At 45.3% G+C, this 17523-nt stretch overlaps 1 protein-coding gene across 1 annotated transcript in view; it reads right to left on the reverse strand.

The window, feature by feature from the left end:
* Positions 1 to 4739: 4739 nt before the first annotated feature.
* Positions 4740 to 17523, reverse strand: part of LOC112262170 (ryanodine receptor 3-like) — a 157697-nt gene continuing 144913 nt past the window's right edge. The window contains exons 83-104 of the mRNA XM_042330038.1: positions 15101 to 15118; positions 14416 to 14496; positions 14171 to 14259; positions 13948 to 14076; positions 13729 to 13833; positions 12906 to 12987; positions 11324 to 12636; positions 10840 to 10898; positions 10474 to 10651; positions 9783 to 9869; positions 9498 to 9698; positions 9071 to 9201; positions 8873 to 8915; positions 8609 to 8736; positions 8446 to 8506; positions 8199 to 8345; positions 7931 to 8065; positions 7482 to 7638; positions 6815 to 6879; positions 6638 to 6738; positions 5924 to 5975; positions 4740 to 5808 (exon numbers count right to left, since the gene is read on the reverse strand). Of these exons, the coding sequence (XP_042185972.1) occupies positions 5713 to 5808; positions 5924 to 5975; positions 6638 to 6738; positions 6815 to 6879; positions 7482 to 7638; positions 7931 to 8065; positions 8199 to 8345; positions 8446 to 8506; positions 8609 to 8736; positions 8873 to 8915; positions 9071 to 9201; positions 9498 to 9698; positions 9783 to 9869; positions 10474 to 10651; positions 10840 to 10898; positions 11324 to 12636; positions 12906 to 12987; positions 13729 to 13833; positions 13948 to 14076; positions 14171 to 14259; positions 14416 to 14496; positions 15101 to 15118 (3458 nt within the window). The 3' untranslated portion in view covers positions 4740 to 5712. The remainder of the gene's footprint in view (positions 5809 to 5923; positions 5976 to 6637; positions 6739 to 6814; positions 6880 to 7481; positions 7639 to 7930; positions 8066 to 8198; positions 8346 to 8445; positions 8507 to 8608; positions 8737 to 8872; positions 8916 to 9070; positions 9202 to 9497; positions 9699 to 9782; positions 9870 to 10473; positions 10652 to 10839; positions 10899 to 11323; positions 12637 to 12905; positions 12988 to 13728; positions 13834 to 13947; positions 14077 to 14170; positions 14260 to 14415; positions 14497 to 15100; positions 15119 to 17523) is intronic.

The raw sequence follows: 17523 nt of genomic DNA on the forward strand, positions 1-17523 counted from the left end.
CTATGCCCTCCAACGATCCATCAAACAGGCAAAGTGTCAATACAGGACTAAGATTGAATCGTACAACACCAACTCCGAAGCTCGTCGAATGTAGCAGGGCTTGCAAACTATTACAGACTACAAAGGGAAGCACAGCCATGAGCTAGACAAGCTAAATGACTGCTATGCTCTTTTCGAGGCAAGCAACAATGAAGCATCAGATGTTCCGGACGACTGTGTGATCACGCTCTCCGTAGCCGATGTGAGTAAGACCTTTAAACAGGTCAATATTCACAAGGTCTCAGAGCCAGACGGAATACTAGGATGTGTACTCTGAGCATGCACTGACCAACTGGAAAGTGTCTTCACTGACATTTTCAACCTGTCCCTTACTGAGTCTGTAATACCAACATTTTTCAAGCAGACCACCATAGTCCCTGTGCCCAAGAACGCTGTCACACCCTGATCTGTTTCACATGTCTTTGTGCTTGTCTACACCCCTACTCCAGGTGTCGTCCATCTTCCCATTATCCCCTTGGTATTTATACCTGTGTTCTCTGTTTGTCTGTTGCCAGTTCGTCTTGTCTTGTCAGGTCTTAAAACCATTCTTTCCCGGCTTCCTGTTTCTCTCGTTGTGTTTCCCAGTTTTTCCAGTTTCTGACCCTTCTGCCTGCTCTGACACCGAGCCTGCCTGCCGTCCTTTACCTGCCTGACCCTGACCTGATTACAAACCTCTGCCTGCCCTGACCCCAAGCTTGCCTGCCATCCTGTACCTGCTTGACTCCTGTTCACGAACCCCTGCCTGCCCTCAACCTGCCCTTTACCTGCCCCATGTTTCATCTGGGTCGTACCCTTAGTCGGGATAACACTAAGGTAACCTACCTAAATGACTACTGACCCGTAGTACTCACGTCTGTAGCCATGGAGTGCTTTGAAAGGCTGGTCATGGCTCACATAACACCATCATCCAGGAATCACCCACTCCAATTTGCATACCGCCCCAACAGATCCGCAGATGATGCAATCTCTATTGCACTCCACACTGCCTTTTCCCACCTGGACTAAAGGAACACCTATGTGAGAATGCTATTCATTGACTACAGCTCATCGTTCAACACCATAGTGCCCTCAAAGCTCATCACTAAGCTAAGGATCCTGGGACTAAACACCTCCCTCTGCAACTGGATCCTGGACTTCCTGATGGGCCGCCCCCAGGTGGTAAGGGTAGGTAACAACACATCCGCCACGCTGATCCTCAACCCAGGTGCCCCTCAGGGGTGTGTGCTCAGTCCCCTCCTGTATTCCCTGTTCACTCATGACGGCACGGCCAGGCACGACTCCAACACCTTCATCATCAACAAACTAACATGATCCAAGCACACCAAGACAGTTGTGAAGAGGGCACTACAAAACCTATTCCCCCTCAGGAGACTGAAAAGATTTGGCATGGGTCATCAGATCCTTATAAGGTTCTACAGCTGCACCATCGAGAGCATCCTGACTGGTTGCATCACTGCCTGGTATGGCAACTGCTCGGCCTCCGGCCACAAGGCACTACAGAGGGTTGTGCGTACGACCCAGTACATCGCTGGGGCCAAGCTTCCTGCCAACCAGGACCTCTATACCAGGTGGTGTCAGAGGAAGGCCCTAAAAATTGTCAAAGACTCCAAACATCCTCGTCAAAGACTGTTCTCTCTGCTGCTGCACGGCAAGCGGTACCGGAGCGCCAAGTCTAGGTCCAAAAGGCTTCTTAACAGCTTCTACCCCCAAGCCATAAGACTCCTGAATGGCTAATCAAATGGCTACCCAGGCTGTCCTCCACCTCTTTTACGCTGCTGCTACTCTCAGTGCATACTCACTTTAACTCTACCTACATGTACATACTGTATTACCTTGATAACCTCGAATAACCTGTGCCCCTGCACATTGACTCTGCACCTGTACCCCCTGTATATAGCCTCGCTACTGTTATTATTATTCTTTTTTTTTTGCTTATCTATTTTTTACTTTACAGTTATTTTTCTGAAAACTGCATTGTTGGTTAAGGGCTTGTAAGTAAGTATTTCACTGTAAGGTCTACACCTGTATTCGGTGCATGTCGGTGCATGTGACAAATACGATTTGATTGGATTAATTACACAAAATGCTCTGCTTCCACTTTTCCACTGCTGCTACAGTACAACCTGATTGAAGCTGAACTAATAGTGTTTATCTGACGGATGATACTGTAGGTTGAGAACCCTGAGAGACTCAGCAGGATGTAGCGGGGGACAGTACTCAGCGGCGCTAGGCTGGGCGAGGCTGCTCTGCAGGTACCAAACCGCTGCAGGTGACAGAGCAGAGTGTGTCTCATTCTTCTGCTCTCCTCTGTGTCTCTGTCTCGGCACAGCAGAGACCACCAGAAGGAGAACTGGATGACAGGCCAGATACTAGTTGGAACAGCATGCAGCAGCTTTACACACATGACAATTGGCTATTTGTGGGGATCCTTGTAGGAAGACAAATAGCTGTCAAAATGTGGTTATTAGTTGTGTGCTGCCCAACTTTTTCTGTTTTCGACTGAAATTACATCTAAAGACAACATTTAAAAAAGGTAACATTGTCACCACTGAAGGCATATCTATTTCTGCTTTAAAATAAACAACATTCAGGTATTACGATTTTTATACATTTCTGTAGTTCTCTTTCGGCTCCTTAAAACTATTCAGTTATCACTTTGACAATAATACTCCTAAAGTGACTTGGAAATATTTGAGTGGAGTGGTTCCAGGTCTTGAATAGGAGTACGGTTAAATGAAGTGGAACATGTCCCCTGAGCATGGTCACCTGGCTTCCGGCCGTGTGTCTTGCTGAATGACCAGACGGAGCAGTAGGTCAGACCCTGAGTGCTCTGAGATGTGACTAGAAACATTAGAATGTCCTTGTTAATATCCCAGCTCCTCACCAGCCAGTCACCCTCCGCTCTCTGTTCCCATAATCAGGGAGATTACGGCATGGTCATTTCTTGCTGGTCAAGGGTGCGTGAGGTCACAGAGAATGGGGTAAAAAAGTTGTGGGCTCAGCTCCTTTGGGTTGTGTTCTGCTGCTGGCTCATTGATCAGGCCATCAACGAGGTTACGGAGTGCTGCAGGATCGATTCCCAGCCATGCCAGCCGTAGCATCCATAGGCTATTCTTAGTTGCAAGTGGAGGTACTCTGAAATGGGCCGTGTAGCAGGTGCTTTTAATCTTCATGTTCTCGGTGTCATGTCGTGGTGGTGAAGGTGGGCGTGCGTTATCTGGGAAACAGCCCATGTTTCATGCGAGAGAAGGTTTTTATGAGGACAACGGTCTGTTATACACAATACATCCATTCTGCTGTGGACAGCATAGCCATAGCCAGTCATACTGTATGTCTCCAAGGTCTCCACATTCAATCAGTTAAGTAAATGGCTCTCTAAGGTTGACTCAGTTTAATTGAGTTTTCAGATTAGTAGCAGTGTGTAATTACAGAACTAATGCTTCCACCACAGAGAGGGAGATGAGCCCCACTACCACAGCCCTGTTTTCACAACCATCACTTCACATACACACAACATCAACCACTGTTGGGACGTCAGACTGAGACAATTAAACACAAAAGGAGAGAAATGGAAAATTAACATTTAATGGGTATAATTTGTCTCCAGTACTTTAATAGCTTCAACATTATTTTAAATTAGCCAGAGTGGGTTCCTGCTGCTCTCATTATGTCTAATTATTGAAGATTGTTATAATTTCAGGGATTTTGAAATGGTAATTCGCTCTTTAGTAAGCTTCAGTCCATTCACCTAAAATGACTTAAAAACATGATCAGACATCAACATGTCAGAGGTGGTAAGGCTGGTTAGGGATGGCTGTGTGAGGTTAGAGGGATCTCAGGCTGCAGCCCAGTGTGGTACTGAGGTGGGAGGGACATAATACGAACTGACAGGTGGCAACGTGGGTAATATAGATAAAACTCCCATCGGCCAAGGCAGGGAGCCAGCCTGCTTATGTCCTTCATGCCACCTGCACCCTGCTACGACTGGACAGGTACTGACCAACACTACTCTGTAGCTACTAGCTAAAACCTAAAGCTAGGACTGATTATACTATCTTGCCAATAACAAAGCTTAAAATACCTAATGTGGAGACTGAATGTGGTAAACCTTCAAGGCCATCCTAGCTAACACCTAACAGTCAGATCTAAGCTGTAACAGTCAGGTCTAAATTGTAGGCCATGTTGATGGGTAAAGGAGAGCCAGAGGCTCAGCTTCACATGTAGATTATTTTTTGGGAGGAAATTATGCAATGCTTTAAAAAACTCTAAATCCCCTGATATGAACTCAGAGTGACGTTGGGACATGATGTAGGGGTCAGTAGAGGACCAACTGGACAGTGAGATATGACACGCAAACTTGCTGTACACTCTTAGAAAAAAAGGTTCCAAAGGGGTTCTTCGGATGTCCCCATAGGAGAACCCTTTTTGGATCCAGGTAGAGCCCTTTTTGGAAATGGTTCTACATGGAACCCAAAAGGTTTCTACTTGGAACCAAAATAGTTCTACATGGAACCAAAAAGGGTTCTTCAAATGGTTCCCTAATGGGGACAGCCAAAGAACCCTTTTAGGTTCTAGATAGCACTTGTTTTTCTAAGGGTGTAGTTTGTACTGTAGGCTACATACTTTGTCCTTAACAATAGCAAAAAAAGTTTAGTAAAATCCTTAAAGAAACACTGTGAAGAGACTTCATTTATTGCATTCACTTCTTTATTTTCCCTTCAGAAAAAATGCACGGTTCAGCAAAGTTACTACATACAAATGGCCATACAATAGCAATTTATTTTGTTGTTGTTTTTGTTTCAAGGTGTTTAATAAATTCTGACATGTGATATACTTAGACGTGTGTCATTTATACTCTTTGTACCATGTACGTTTGCAGTTAGGACGCTGCAGTTGGCAAAAAACTCAATACTGTTCATACTTTTTCAAATGAAAAACATAAGCCACAAACAAATTACTCTGAACAGCTATCCAGGAAAACTACTGCACTTCCATCTCAGAAAGAAAAACACATGGTTTTGCATAGCTGTGTCGTAATGTAGATAAGGCACTTCATCAGTACTTGATTTAGGCATTTCATCATATAATAAACCGTTCACCTTGTCAAGTCCTCTATATTCAATACTTCATCTCTGCAAGCACGAGACTGTAACATCTTAAAAACGTTCTTATATCACATTGGCTCTCTGTATAAATCTGTTCCCCCCCTATCTTTTGGCATAAGTGTCATTTTCATCATTCTTGAAATATTGAAGTAGTCTTCTTGTGCATATTCGTACGGGCCCAGACTCACACGTTGTCCCATAACCCCACACAACCCAGTGTTTCTCAAAAAGACAAACATTTGTGCAATGGTTTGGGGTTATGTGGAGGAAAAGGCAACACCTTGTCAAAAAACAATGAAAAAATAGTACCAAACTGAAATCAAATGTCTGGGCAGGTTGTGGTAAAATCACTCTCTGTACCAAAGGTAACATGTAGAAGTACATTTGATGTTGATGTGAAAATGGTTATTCCGTCATATGAAAGATAGCATCTCCCCTCTCCTCTAGTCTCACACATTTCAAGGAGGCAATAGGCGGTGAATGGTTATCAACCGTCCTCAGCTGTTAAGAGGAAGTGGGAGTGGATCTGGAGCAGCTCTCTGTAGGACTGCAATCCTGTCTGTCAGCACTATCCAAGCTGATCCTCATACTGCTTTCGGAAACAGTCTCCAGCGGGGAAAAAGTCCCATTGCCTCTCCTGGTACATCTTCCACACGTATGACTCCTAGAGAAAGCAGACAGACAAAGAGACGGGTCAATATATAGTAACCTTTGGTTCCTGAAATGACAAGCAACATTTTCTCAGGACTAAGGGGACAAAAGGGTGATAAGCTCCATACCTGGCCAGTGTGTTCTGTCTCATCTTTGTTGATGAGGTACATCAGGAAAAACCTTTCAAGCAAAATGGCGAGACATGAAAATTACCACTTATCCACGGTCATGGTTCACTAGTATCATTCAACATTCAAAGAGCAACTGACCTTTTCAGAACTACAAATAGATATAGCAGGAGGGAATAAAAGATTCATTCAAGCATAATGTTAGAGTTCTTGATGATCTTATCAATCATCCACGTGTCCTATCCTCAAGCATAGAGCAGCAATCAGATTACTGAGTCTGTCCGCCATTGTTAACCAAATCAAAATGTGCGATGCATAAGAGAATATCACACAACTATTTTCCAACCAACTTAAACAGCATGAGCTAATGAGGATAGCGTCATAGCATCCTCCAGCTGACTGAGCGGGCAGATTAAGGCCACATGGCTTCCTATTGTCCAGCTAACTCACACAGATAAACAATAGATGAGCATTGAGCTCCTAGAGGGGGAAAGGGTGCTGGCACTATGAGGCACTGCAGGTATTTTTAACTTTGGCACAGATACCAGATACCATCTACTGTTGTGTAAAAGCCATCAATCAGGTGACTTAATAGTAAACAAGTATAAAGATGCAGGAAGACAAAAGACATGTGGGCTAATTGATACTTTAGATGAAAAAGTCTAGCTTTAAAGTGCTGGGTTACAGCCAGTCCAGATACAGAGGGATACTCACAGGTAGTTGGCCAAGTTGTGCTCTTGTAAGGTGTGTGTTTCAAAGCCGTGAGGCGTCGTGTCAAAGTAGTCATTGCCGATGCCACAGATGAAACATTTGGTCTGAGGAGAAAAAATATAATATATTCCAAAATTGTCCTCTGCTGACCTGTACTACAGATGCAAATCAGTCTCTCACCTCCATATCCTCTTTCACTTGCTCCTGTTGGTCTCTCAGCTCTCCAAAAGCATCAATGATCAGACCTGCAGCCACAACAACCAACAGTGAACATGTTTCTTCATGGACATGGCAATTTAATACAATTCTCCTTCCCCGGCTTTTGCATTGCAGTGTAAAATACTTCATGGTTGAACAGCTTCTGACAACAGGAAGCAGCATTACTCTGTATTAAGGTACAGGCTACATCTGTATCTGTCTGTGTGTTCTGGTGAATGACTGTGAGGCGAGTTGACATTTTCAGTGTTTCTGTGGGAGAGGCATGAGGCTGACTGATTGTCTCGGTCTGAGGTGGAAGAACCATTGGACAGTTTGATACTGTCTGACTGTGAGAGAAACATTACTGTGTAGGAGGGAGTTTGTCAGGGCCCGGTAGAGACAGACAGACGTACATAGCTGCACAGCCCTTTACACAGCCCCTTTCTGCCTTTGTCTGCTATCAGGGCCGGTAGAGACAGACAGACGTACATAGCTGCACAGCCCTTTACACAGCCCCTTTCTGCCCACAGGGACCAGGGTGACTTTGACACCAGGGAGCCAGAGTGACTTTGACCCTGCTTGGTCTCACCCTGGTCCCCGCGTTGTCTCCGAAACTGCCCTCTGTGAGCCAGACCAGTACAGTATGTACCCTGGATGATAGCCAGCAGGATGACAATGACGAAGAAGAAGAAGGTGATGTCGAAGAGGATGCGGTAGAGCTCGTAGGGGTCGCCCGCAGGGTCTTCTATCTCGTCTCCGATGCCACCCCCTGCCCTCACACCAACATACATGTGGAACAGGTAGCACTGATGAAGGGGAGAGAGACAGAAAAAAACAGATAGAAGGTAAGAGAGAGAGGGGGGGGGGGAGAGCGAGAGGGAGAGAGAGAGAGAGGGAGAGGTTTCAGCCACAGGATAGTTGGAAATGGAATAGGGTTGGAAATAGAATAGGACCACTCAAAAGGCCCCAAACAGGATGGTTAGGCCTTAGTTAAAATATTGTTGAGAACTGGGCTGATGTTTTATAAATTATTTTATTTGTTTTTTTATAGTGTGGCCTCTACATTATGATTTTAGTCAAAAAAATCCAGGAACTCACAGTCATCATGTCGTCACACTTCATATCCGGCTGGTTCTCATCCTCACTCTTGTTGTAAAACTTGCGGAAGAAGTTGAAGGCCACCACAGTGTACAGATACACCACCACCGCCAGTAGACCTACAGTCAGAACCAGCTGACACATAGAGAATACTTCAGGTTACTACCACGATGATATACTTTAGCTCTATGGTTAATACCAGAGTAGAACTAGAGCTCTAACTCAACACTGACCCCTGCTGCCTGGTGGTCAAACGGCATCCACCCACCTGTTTGCCATTGTGGGTGACTGAGGACAGGATGGTCCGGAGGGTCTTGAAGCCCATGGCGATGTCCAGCAGATGGGCAGCGAAGAAGAAGTTGTTGTAGTGACCCAGGATGGACATGGTGGTGTACCACACCAGGTACAGGAATGACTGTAGGGACACACAACATAGAAACAGATCAGTCAGATCAAGTCAATAATGTGTTGTTATCATATACTAAATGATGTTCTTGTAAATGTAGGACACTCACATTGTCTGTAAACACCACACCCATTTTCCAGCATTGATACTTGGTGTCGACAGAGCTCAACCTGTCAAAAGAGGTGGAATGATGTGAATGGTATTGTTTTTGACTTCACTCTGTGTATGCTAACCCGATAACTCTATTATAGGTCACTCTCCCAGGGTCTCACCAGGACACCAGCGATGCCTCCTTCACCACTGTCTCCTCTGTGGGGTTGAAATCCAGAGCACTCTTATCCAGCCCCAGCAGCTCTGCTATCCTCTCTGCTCCATACAGATCTCCATACTTATTGATCACCTAACAGCAGCAGGCCAGGATAACAAGGAGAAACTGAGAGTAAATTGTAGTAATAGTATGTGCATGATCAAGTGGTATTGATCTGGTGAATATAAATTACAAGCCCACAAGAATGAATTAAATACTGTCTACTTACCTTGCGTTTCACAAACTTGTCCCAGTAGTTATTAGGGAAGGAACTATACAACAGAGGATAGAATATAGAATTATCACATGAAGGATTTACATGAGAGGAAGTTACAAACAAAATCCCTGGTGTAGACAATCAGTCCACAATCTGAATACTACAATCAAATACCAAAGTGATGATTCTAGTTTGTTCTGTTTGACTCACGGGGTGTTGATGACGAGGCGGTCCCACTGTCCTTTGATGTCATCGTCTGACGGCTGCTCTGTGATGTAGAGGCCGTCAAACTCCAGCTTCCTGGCGATCTCCTTCTCTCTCTTGAACACCGTCAGAGGCACCTTGGGGACACAACAGAGAGATGGAACATTAGATCACAGCTCCACAGGGCACTGTCTGGATATAATACCATTACACTCTGATGATTACTTCACCAAATACACCTTCAGAAAAAGGGGGGATATGTATTGGTGGTAAATTAGTTCCCATATCACAATATAAAGGATTTTGACCACTTCGAAAAGTGTGATATCTAAGTTTGAATTACTAGTCCATTATAATGATGGTTAATACATCCTCTAGGGATACTATAAAGATGAGTTAGTTATCTGTATGTGTGTGTGTTCACAAAATGTACCTTCAGGTAGTAGTATCCCACCACACACAGGAAAGAGATGACTGTGTGTAGTATGGCCAGGAAGCGCAGTGTAGGTGCCATGTAGCCGGTGCTCTCCTGCAGGACAAAATACTCCATCCCACCTTCATCCTCCTCTTCATCAGTACCTCCACCACCGTTCCAGGGGTCTGGATCATCGTCATCCCCATCATCGCCAGTCACCTGACACAACAAACACCCAGTTTATATCCATGGCAGTTCAACAGCAACACTGTGCTCTATTCGATTAGATAGGGTTTGACTTACTTTGTAGAAGAGCAGAATAAAGTTGATTGCGAAAGCAACGAACAACGCTAAGAAACGCAGGTTGTAGAAGTTTCTGGCCAGATAGTTCTGCAAAACACACAAGTATACACTGAGTTGCCCTCAGAAAAGCCTCAATTTGTTGGGAATGAACTCTACAAGGTGTTGAAAGCGTTGCACAGGGATGCTGGCCCATGTTAACTCCAATGCTTCCCACAGTTGTGTCAAGTTGGCTGGATGTCCTTTGGGTGGTGGACCATCCTTGAAACACACAGGAAACTGTTGAGTGTGAAAAACCAAGCAGCGTTGCAGTTCTTGACTCAAACTGGTGCGCCTGGCATCTACTACCATACCCCGTTCAAAGGCACTTATAAATCTTTTGTCCCGCGCATTCACCCTCCGAATGGCACAAATACATTATCCATGTCTCAATTGTATCAAGGCTTACAAATAATGATTTAACCTGTCTCCTACCCTTCATCTACACTGATTGAAGTGGATTTAACAGATGCAATTATTAAGGGATTATATCTTTCAGCAGGATTCACCTGGTCAGTCTATGTCATGGAAAGAGTTCCTAATGTTTTGTACACTCAGTGTATAGTACTCATACATTTGTGTCATATGCAACAGGACAAACATGAATGTACTGTTGTGATTTACAGGGCTCAACAAAATGGGTGAGTGTGCTCACCAACATCTTGGTCTGGTAGATCTCCAGGCCAGAGAAGAATCTGGCCATGAAGGCCTCTGGGGGCTCTTTCTTTAGTCCCGGTCTCTTCTTGGGGGCCTTCTTCTCCTCTTCTGGTGGGGACTCAGGTGGAGTCTCCTCTTTGGCTTCGTCCTTGTCCTTCTTCTCCTCGTCTTCTGGGCTGCAGTTACAAACACACACCCCGTGGGTTTACACAGACAGACAAGTACCCTCAACAAATCAGTTCAGTTTCCACCAGGAGCAAAACAAATGATGATAGGGCTGAGCCTGGTAGGGAATATTGTGTCCACACTGGGAAACAAATCAGGTGCAATCACATCACATCAAGGACTTTACGAGGTCACTTACTCTGCCTTCTCTGGCTTGGCTTTGTGATCTCCATTGGCAGGCTCCATAGTAGAAGCCTCCTTCAAGAAACACATGGAATGTGGTTAAACTACAGTCTTACAAAAAAGGGTTCCAAAAACATTATTCTGCTGTCCCCATAGGAAAACCCTTTTTGGTTCCAAGTAGAACCCTTTTTGGTTCCAGGTAGAACCATTTTGGGTTCCATGTAGAAAAGGTTATATATGGAACCTAAAAAGGTTCTACCTGCAACCAAAAGGGTTCTACCTGGAACCAAAAAGGGTTATTCAAAAGGTTATTCTATGGGGACAGCCCAAAGAACCCTTTAAGGTTCTAAATAGCCCTTTTTTCTAAGAGGGTACAGCTAATTTTTGCACCTAATCATTATGTGACATATACATTACAGAGGCCTGACCTTACACAGATAACCATCACTCTTTTTCTAAGACTGAACATGTGTGATTTCTGAGGAGATCCAGGTACAGACCTTGGCCTTCTTCTGTTTGACGGCAGTGGCTAAAGAGGGGGCGTCGACCCCCACCACTTCCCCCATGTCCCCCAGACCTGGCTCGGCTGCGTGCTTGCCCCCCTGGCTCTTGGTTTGAATGTTGAGCAGCTCAGCCATCAGGTCGGCCTCTGCCTTGTCCACTTGGGCCATCTGGACCATCTCTGCAACCGACGATGCCTCGCTCGCCTCCATCTTCTCTGCCTCCAGCACGTCGCCATGGATACCAAACTGTGTGGGGTCAGGCATGTTCCCCAGGATGTCTGTAACCTTCATGTTCTTTGCCCCTTCAACCAGGCCCCCACCAAACATGGAGGACCACAAGATGTGGAAGAAGCCCCACACCAGGTTGTAGAGGAAGCGGAAGAGGCCCGTGATTATCTTCCAGAAGAAGGAGAATAACCCTCGAACCATCTCCCTCACACTCATCTTCCTGAAATTCCTGTACTGCCGCCGCATGCTCTTGAAGGTGAGCAGCTGGCGGAAGCTGGACAGGTTCTTCCTCATGGAGACACAGGAGTTTGTGAAGGCTGAGTGAGACTCCATCATGCTCTCCTCCTCTTCCTCCTCCTCTTCCTCCTCCACACTCTGGCTGTCTTCCTCATCCTCCTCGAGACGCTCCACTGAGTCAGGCTCAGAGATCTGGGAGGCCAGTTGCATCTCAAAGATGGTGTCCTCACAGAAGTTGACAAACAGCTCCATCTTCTCGCTTTCCCCGCCCTCGTTGACCACGTCAAAGATGAACTGTCTCTTGGACTCTTTGACCTGGGGTTTCTCCCACTGCGTACGACTGGACTCACTGATCTCAAAGTAGACCCTCTCGATGCGCTTGGCCCCGCCCATGATCTCGATGCGGCCCAGGTAGGGCTCGAAGTAGTTGATTACGCTCTCAGCCAGGTCCAGGAAGGTGGCTAGACGGGCGTCGTGAGGCATGTGTTCTGATAGGTTGGTGAGCAGGACCGCCACGTTAAAACCAATGTCCTTGGCCGGTTCATGAAAACGTTCAACAAACTCCTCGTAGTTGAACATGTCGTTTTCGTCAGCCTCGACGCAGGAGAGCAGGAACTCAATCTCTGACTGGGAGTACTGCTTCTGGTTCTCCATGGACTTCTGGAACTCCTTCTTGGAGATCACTCCCTTGCTGTCCGGGTCGTACTCCTTGAAGTTGTCCGAGGACGTCAGGTCTTTGAGTTTGAGGAACATGTCAAAGAACTTGAGGATCATCTCTACATTGCTGGAGGACTCCACCAGGGTGTCCACCATCTGTTTGCCAATGGTTCCGTTGACAACATTACCTGTAGGAGGGTAGCGAGGGTTACTAAAGTTTAGGACATACAATACAAAGTACACAGTAACCATAACACAATCTGCTTATTTTATTGTCAAGGTAGATCGTCTAGATGTTTGATCGCATGCAAAATCAGTTCAAGCAAATAAATGTGTTTACAGTTTTAGGGATAAAGGATCAAATGGTTAGTAGCTAACTCTGTTCTATCAGTGTCATCTGATAGCCACATTGTGTTCCATTATGAGTCACGACTGAGATAAAAAGGTGTAATAGAACCTTCCAGAAGGGAGAGCATCATCACAATCATGTCCTTCTGCAGGTCCAGCAGCTCCTTCAATAAGTCAATCTGACTTGAGTCCTGGGGGGACAGGAAACAAAAGCAACTTTGAGACACATTCTGCACCCAATCAAGGTTAGTGCTGCTCTGTCAGGGGCCAGTCCATTGCTAATATCCCAGAGCGCCATTTGGATAGATCAAGGCCCCCTGCGAGCACTGGGACCCGCTACTGTAGGATTCACTAGGCCCCAACCATCCATCAGCACATGGCCTAATGTCATTCTGCTGGGCCAGAGCAGATGGCTGGGAGGGGATGACTCGTTTTGGGCCTCCCCAGCATGCAATAAATCTGAGGAGGGACTTCGATTAGCTTAATCAAAACGCGCCCGGCAGCCCTGTCAATCTGGTCACTTGCAAACAGCCCTCCCCTCCGGATAACCCTGAGATAAGCCAAGGCGGTTTAACGGTCCGAGAGGTTTCATTCTGATCCCACCTGGGTTATTGGCTACAAAGCACATCCAAGGTGTCTTGCTGTGGGAGTGATGGATCACATAGCCTTCATAACATTTCAAATGAAGGCAGGGAGAAAAGCCTGTCACCAAGGCATGCTGCAGAGAACATCCCTGAACTAAGAGGGACCTCTTGTGGCAACAGCTGATTGGTTAGAAAGTCAGGATGTGAACTCTCCATCCACATACAGTTTGATGTTGTATCACACTAACCAGATGCTATTCAGTTTCATATCTGAATTGATAGATCTAATATTGAGCCACTGGTTGACAAGGAGTGAGTTGATTAGAAAATGGTCCTTAGTTGTATTACCTGTGAGAGCTTCATCTGCATATTGGCAAACACATGCAAGAAGCCCACCACTGCATCCCATAGCCTGCTGTGGGCCAGACTCTGCTGGTTCCCAATACACGGGCCCTGGGGACACACAGAGAAGACATCACTATAGTCAGGACGATAACCATGATTAACCATACAATGCATTCCTGTCCGTGAAGGTTAGTTTCTTCCAACCCAAGAGGCTTGTGTTACCTGTATGTACTCAGTGAGAGAGTTGAAGATCTGCTTAGCCACAGCCAGGGCTTTGGAGAAGTTCCGCTGGCCAGCCTCATCCATGATGTCTTTCCCAGAGTAGTACCAGTAGAAATCACTGATGGATTCCTAATATTGGATAAATCAACATGTAACACAGGACAATATAAACAGACGCTACACATAAAGCATATAGGGAGTGAGGGCGGGGATAGTATTTTACCTGCAGACGGAGCAGGTAGTCCACAGTGCTGATGATGATATTTACTGTGGTTGTGTTCCCTGTCTGAGTCCGCAGGAAGTTTTGGAAGTCTGAAGAAAGGGAAAGGGGGTCAAATGGAAAAAAGAGGATCCCTTTCAGCAGAGTACGGTAATGATATATATTGAACATTGTCACAAGTAGGCTACAGTAGGTAAACTAAGGCGTATTATTGACGTACGGTGTTCTGTGTAAAGTGTTGGACATACCGTTGTTGTGTCCCTCGCAGAGCAATTGCAGAAACCTAAACAGATCCTTAGTGAACTCATCGTTCTGCAGTACCTTGGAACCTGGAAACAGGAGATGAGATTGACGACGGTCCCCTTTGGTTAGGAGGGGGCTAGAAACCAGATGACCCCCCCCAGCTTGATCTAACACAAGCTTACACCATGGCCAGCATAACTGTCACTTCCCTACAAAGCTGCTGTATAGTCCTCTAGCTCCTAGACTAGGATACTTTGTCATGGAAGTCTTATGCTCTCTATGAGACATTCATATCACTTTGACTTGATATACATACTGGACAGAGGTTAGGGATAATAGGAATAAAACTGAGCTTTGTTGCTCGGTCCTTCAGATACAAGCAAAGCTTTGGACATTTTATTCTTATTACTAATTTACTTTATCAATTCATATTGGTTAGTAATATCAATATAAAAAAGAAATAAAAGTTTCCACACACAACAAGCAGACAAGCAGTAACTTTGTATAGGAGAGAGAGGTAAGAGTCAGTTGGGTCTAAAGCTATATGGCTTATTGAGCATGCATGTGTTCCTTCAGATCAGAGCAGTAGGTTATTATCACATTCCAGACTGAGGGGAGGGGGAAGAGGTGGGAACTGGACGAAGAGCAATCAGGATGGCGAAATGAGTAGAATCTAAACCGTGTATTTACCCCGCTCACTCACGTTGACTGCGACCGATGAGTTAAAAAATGATAAGAAGAAACAAACAAACAAAAAAAGCAGACATAAGCAAAGTAGAAGACATTGAGTTTCAATAAGAAGTAAGGAAGAAGAAGAGAGATATATCTACATCATTTTAGGCGTTGGACATACAGTAGACATGCGGTTAAGAGTCTCAGGTAGGTAGGTCTACAGGTTCTGCTGCACAGTTTGCCAGGACTGGTGTTAGACGGGGAGTGAATATCACTACAGGACTGCAGTCACCATCACATATGCCTGGTTACATGAGATGGGAACGAGCTGGAGTATGTATGAGAACATACCCATTTACTGTATGCGCTCCATTAGATCCAACAGCTTCTATGGTGGGTGATTTACATTGTGTATAGATCTGTTGTTTTGGAGTTTTTTTTATCTTGTTGACAGACAGTATTCAGACATCACGTGACTGAGGAACATACGGAGGCACAGGTTTACCTTGCCAATGAACACAGACACAATGGGCCAGTTCATTTTGCATGGCCCGGTGCCCCGGGTGGTGGAGATTTCACTTAAGGACCAATGTAATGGTGTAAAATGTGCAATCTCTGCCTACCCGGGGAACCGGGCCATGCAAAACAAACTCGTCCAGTGACATATGTGACATGGAGATGAGCTTTTTCATCACAAACAAAAGAGCGAATGTGGCAAGCTAATTCTGTATCATGTGGCAGTAATAGCCCTATCACAGTCCTTCAAACACAACAAAAAGACCTGGGCCAATCATTAGCTGGTGGGTTGGACATTGGCTGACCAATCATAATGGCAAGGGGTGTATCCTTATGGATTGCTGTTATTGCTTGTGCATAAGGTTGTAGGAATTACTAGCCTCCACATGCAGTTCTGACATAACATTACCTTTGTCACTATGGAGTAGGGTACAGTAAATCTTTATTAATGAATTACGTTTCTCTACGGGCAGATTCAGAATGGACAACAAGGTGTTAATAGGAACACATTGACCACTGGCTGTAGCACAAGCAGTAAGAGCAAACCACAAATAATCACATAAGTGGAATAATGTAATTTTAGACTGGTTTCGTCTGTGAGCATTGATTGGTTGGAGATCAGAAGACAGGTGACTTGTGACCCTGTGGCTGGGTGGGAGGAAGGGGGCGGGGTCAGATGAAATCAACATGGAGTAACATGGAAATCAACATTACTTACTTAACATGTATATGTTATACTTGTGTTGGGTTTTAGACACTTAAGAAATGTGTATGGAGCATCATGGGTCAGCATTTGGCAAGAGCACCAAGTGGACTTGACTCTCAAAAGTAAGAAAATAAATTGTCATCTTATAATCAAACAAATCTACAATTACTTTCCTATAACACTAAACATTTCTAAGATATGCATGTATTTCCGTATGTTGACAGGAGAGAGAGAGAGGTTACAGTGCATATGTCTGTCTGAGGTAGTGTTGACAGGAGAGAGGTTACAGTGCATATGTCTGTCTGAGGTAGTGTTTGCAGGAGAGAGGTTACAGTGCGTATGGCTGTCTGACGTAGTGTTGACAGGAGAGAGGTTACAGTGCATATGGCTGTCTGACGTAGTGTTGACAGGAGAGAGAGAGGTTACAGTGCGTATGGCTGTCTGAGGTAGTGTTGACAGGAGAGAGAGAGAGGTTAGTGCATATGTCTGTCTGAGGTAGTGTTGACAGGAGAGAGGTTACAGTGCATATGTCTGTCTGAGGTAGTGTTGACAGGAGAGAGAGGTTACAGTGCATATGTCTGTCTGAGGTAGTGTTGACAGGAGAGAGAGGTTAGTGCATATGTCTGTCTGAGGTAGTGTTGACAGGAGAGAGAGAGGTTATAGTGCATATGGCTGTCTGAGGTAGTGTTGACAGGAGAGAGAGAGTTACAGTGCATATGTCTGTCTGAGGTAGTGTTGACAGAGAGGTTAGTGCATATGTCTGTCTGAGGTAGTGTTGACAGGAGAGAGGTTACAGTGCATATGTCTGTCTGAGGTAGTGTTGACAGGAGAGAGAGAGGTTAGTGCATATGTCTGTCTGAGGTAGTGTTGACAGGAGAGAGAGGTTACAGTACATATGTCTGTTTGAGGTAGTGTTGACAGGAGAGAGAGAGGTTACAGTGCATATGTCTGTCTGAGGTAGTGTTGACAGGAGAGAGAGAGGTTACAGTGCATATGTCTGTTTGAGGTAGTGTTGACAGGAGAGAGAGAGGTTACAGTGCATATGTCTGTCTGAGGTAGTGTTGACAGGAGAGAGAGAGAGAGAGAGGTTACAGTGCATATGTCTGTCTGAGGTAGTGTTGACAGGAGAGAGAGAGGTTACAGTGCATATGTCTGTCTGAGGTAGTGTTGACAGGAGAGAGAGAGGTTACAGTACATATGTCTGTCTGAGGTAGTGTTG

Source organism: Oncorhynchus tshawytscha, linkage group LG11 (genome assembly GCF_018296145.1).
Source record: "Oncorhynchus tshawytscha isolate Ot180627B linkage group LG11, Otsh_v2.0, whole genome shotgun sequence".
NCBI lineage: Eukaryota > Metazoa > Chordata > Actinopteri > Salmoniformes > Salmonidae > Oncorhynchus > Oncorhynchus tshawytscha.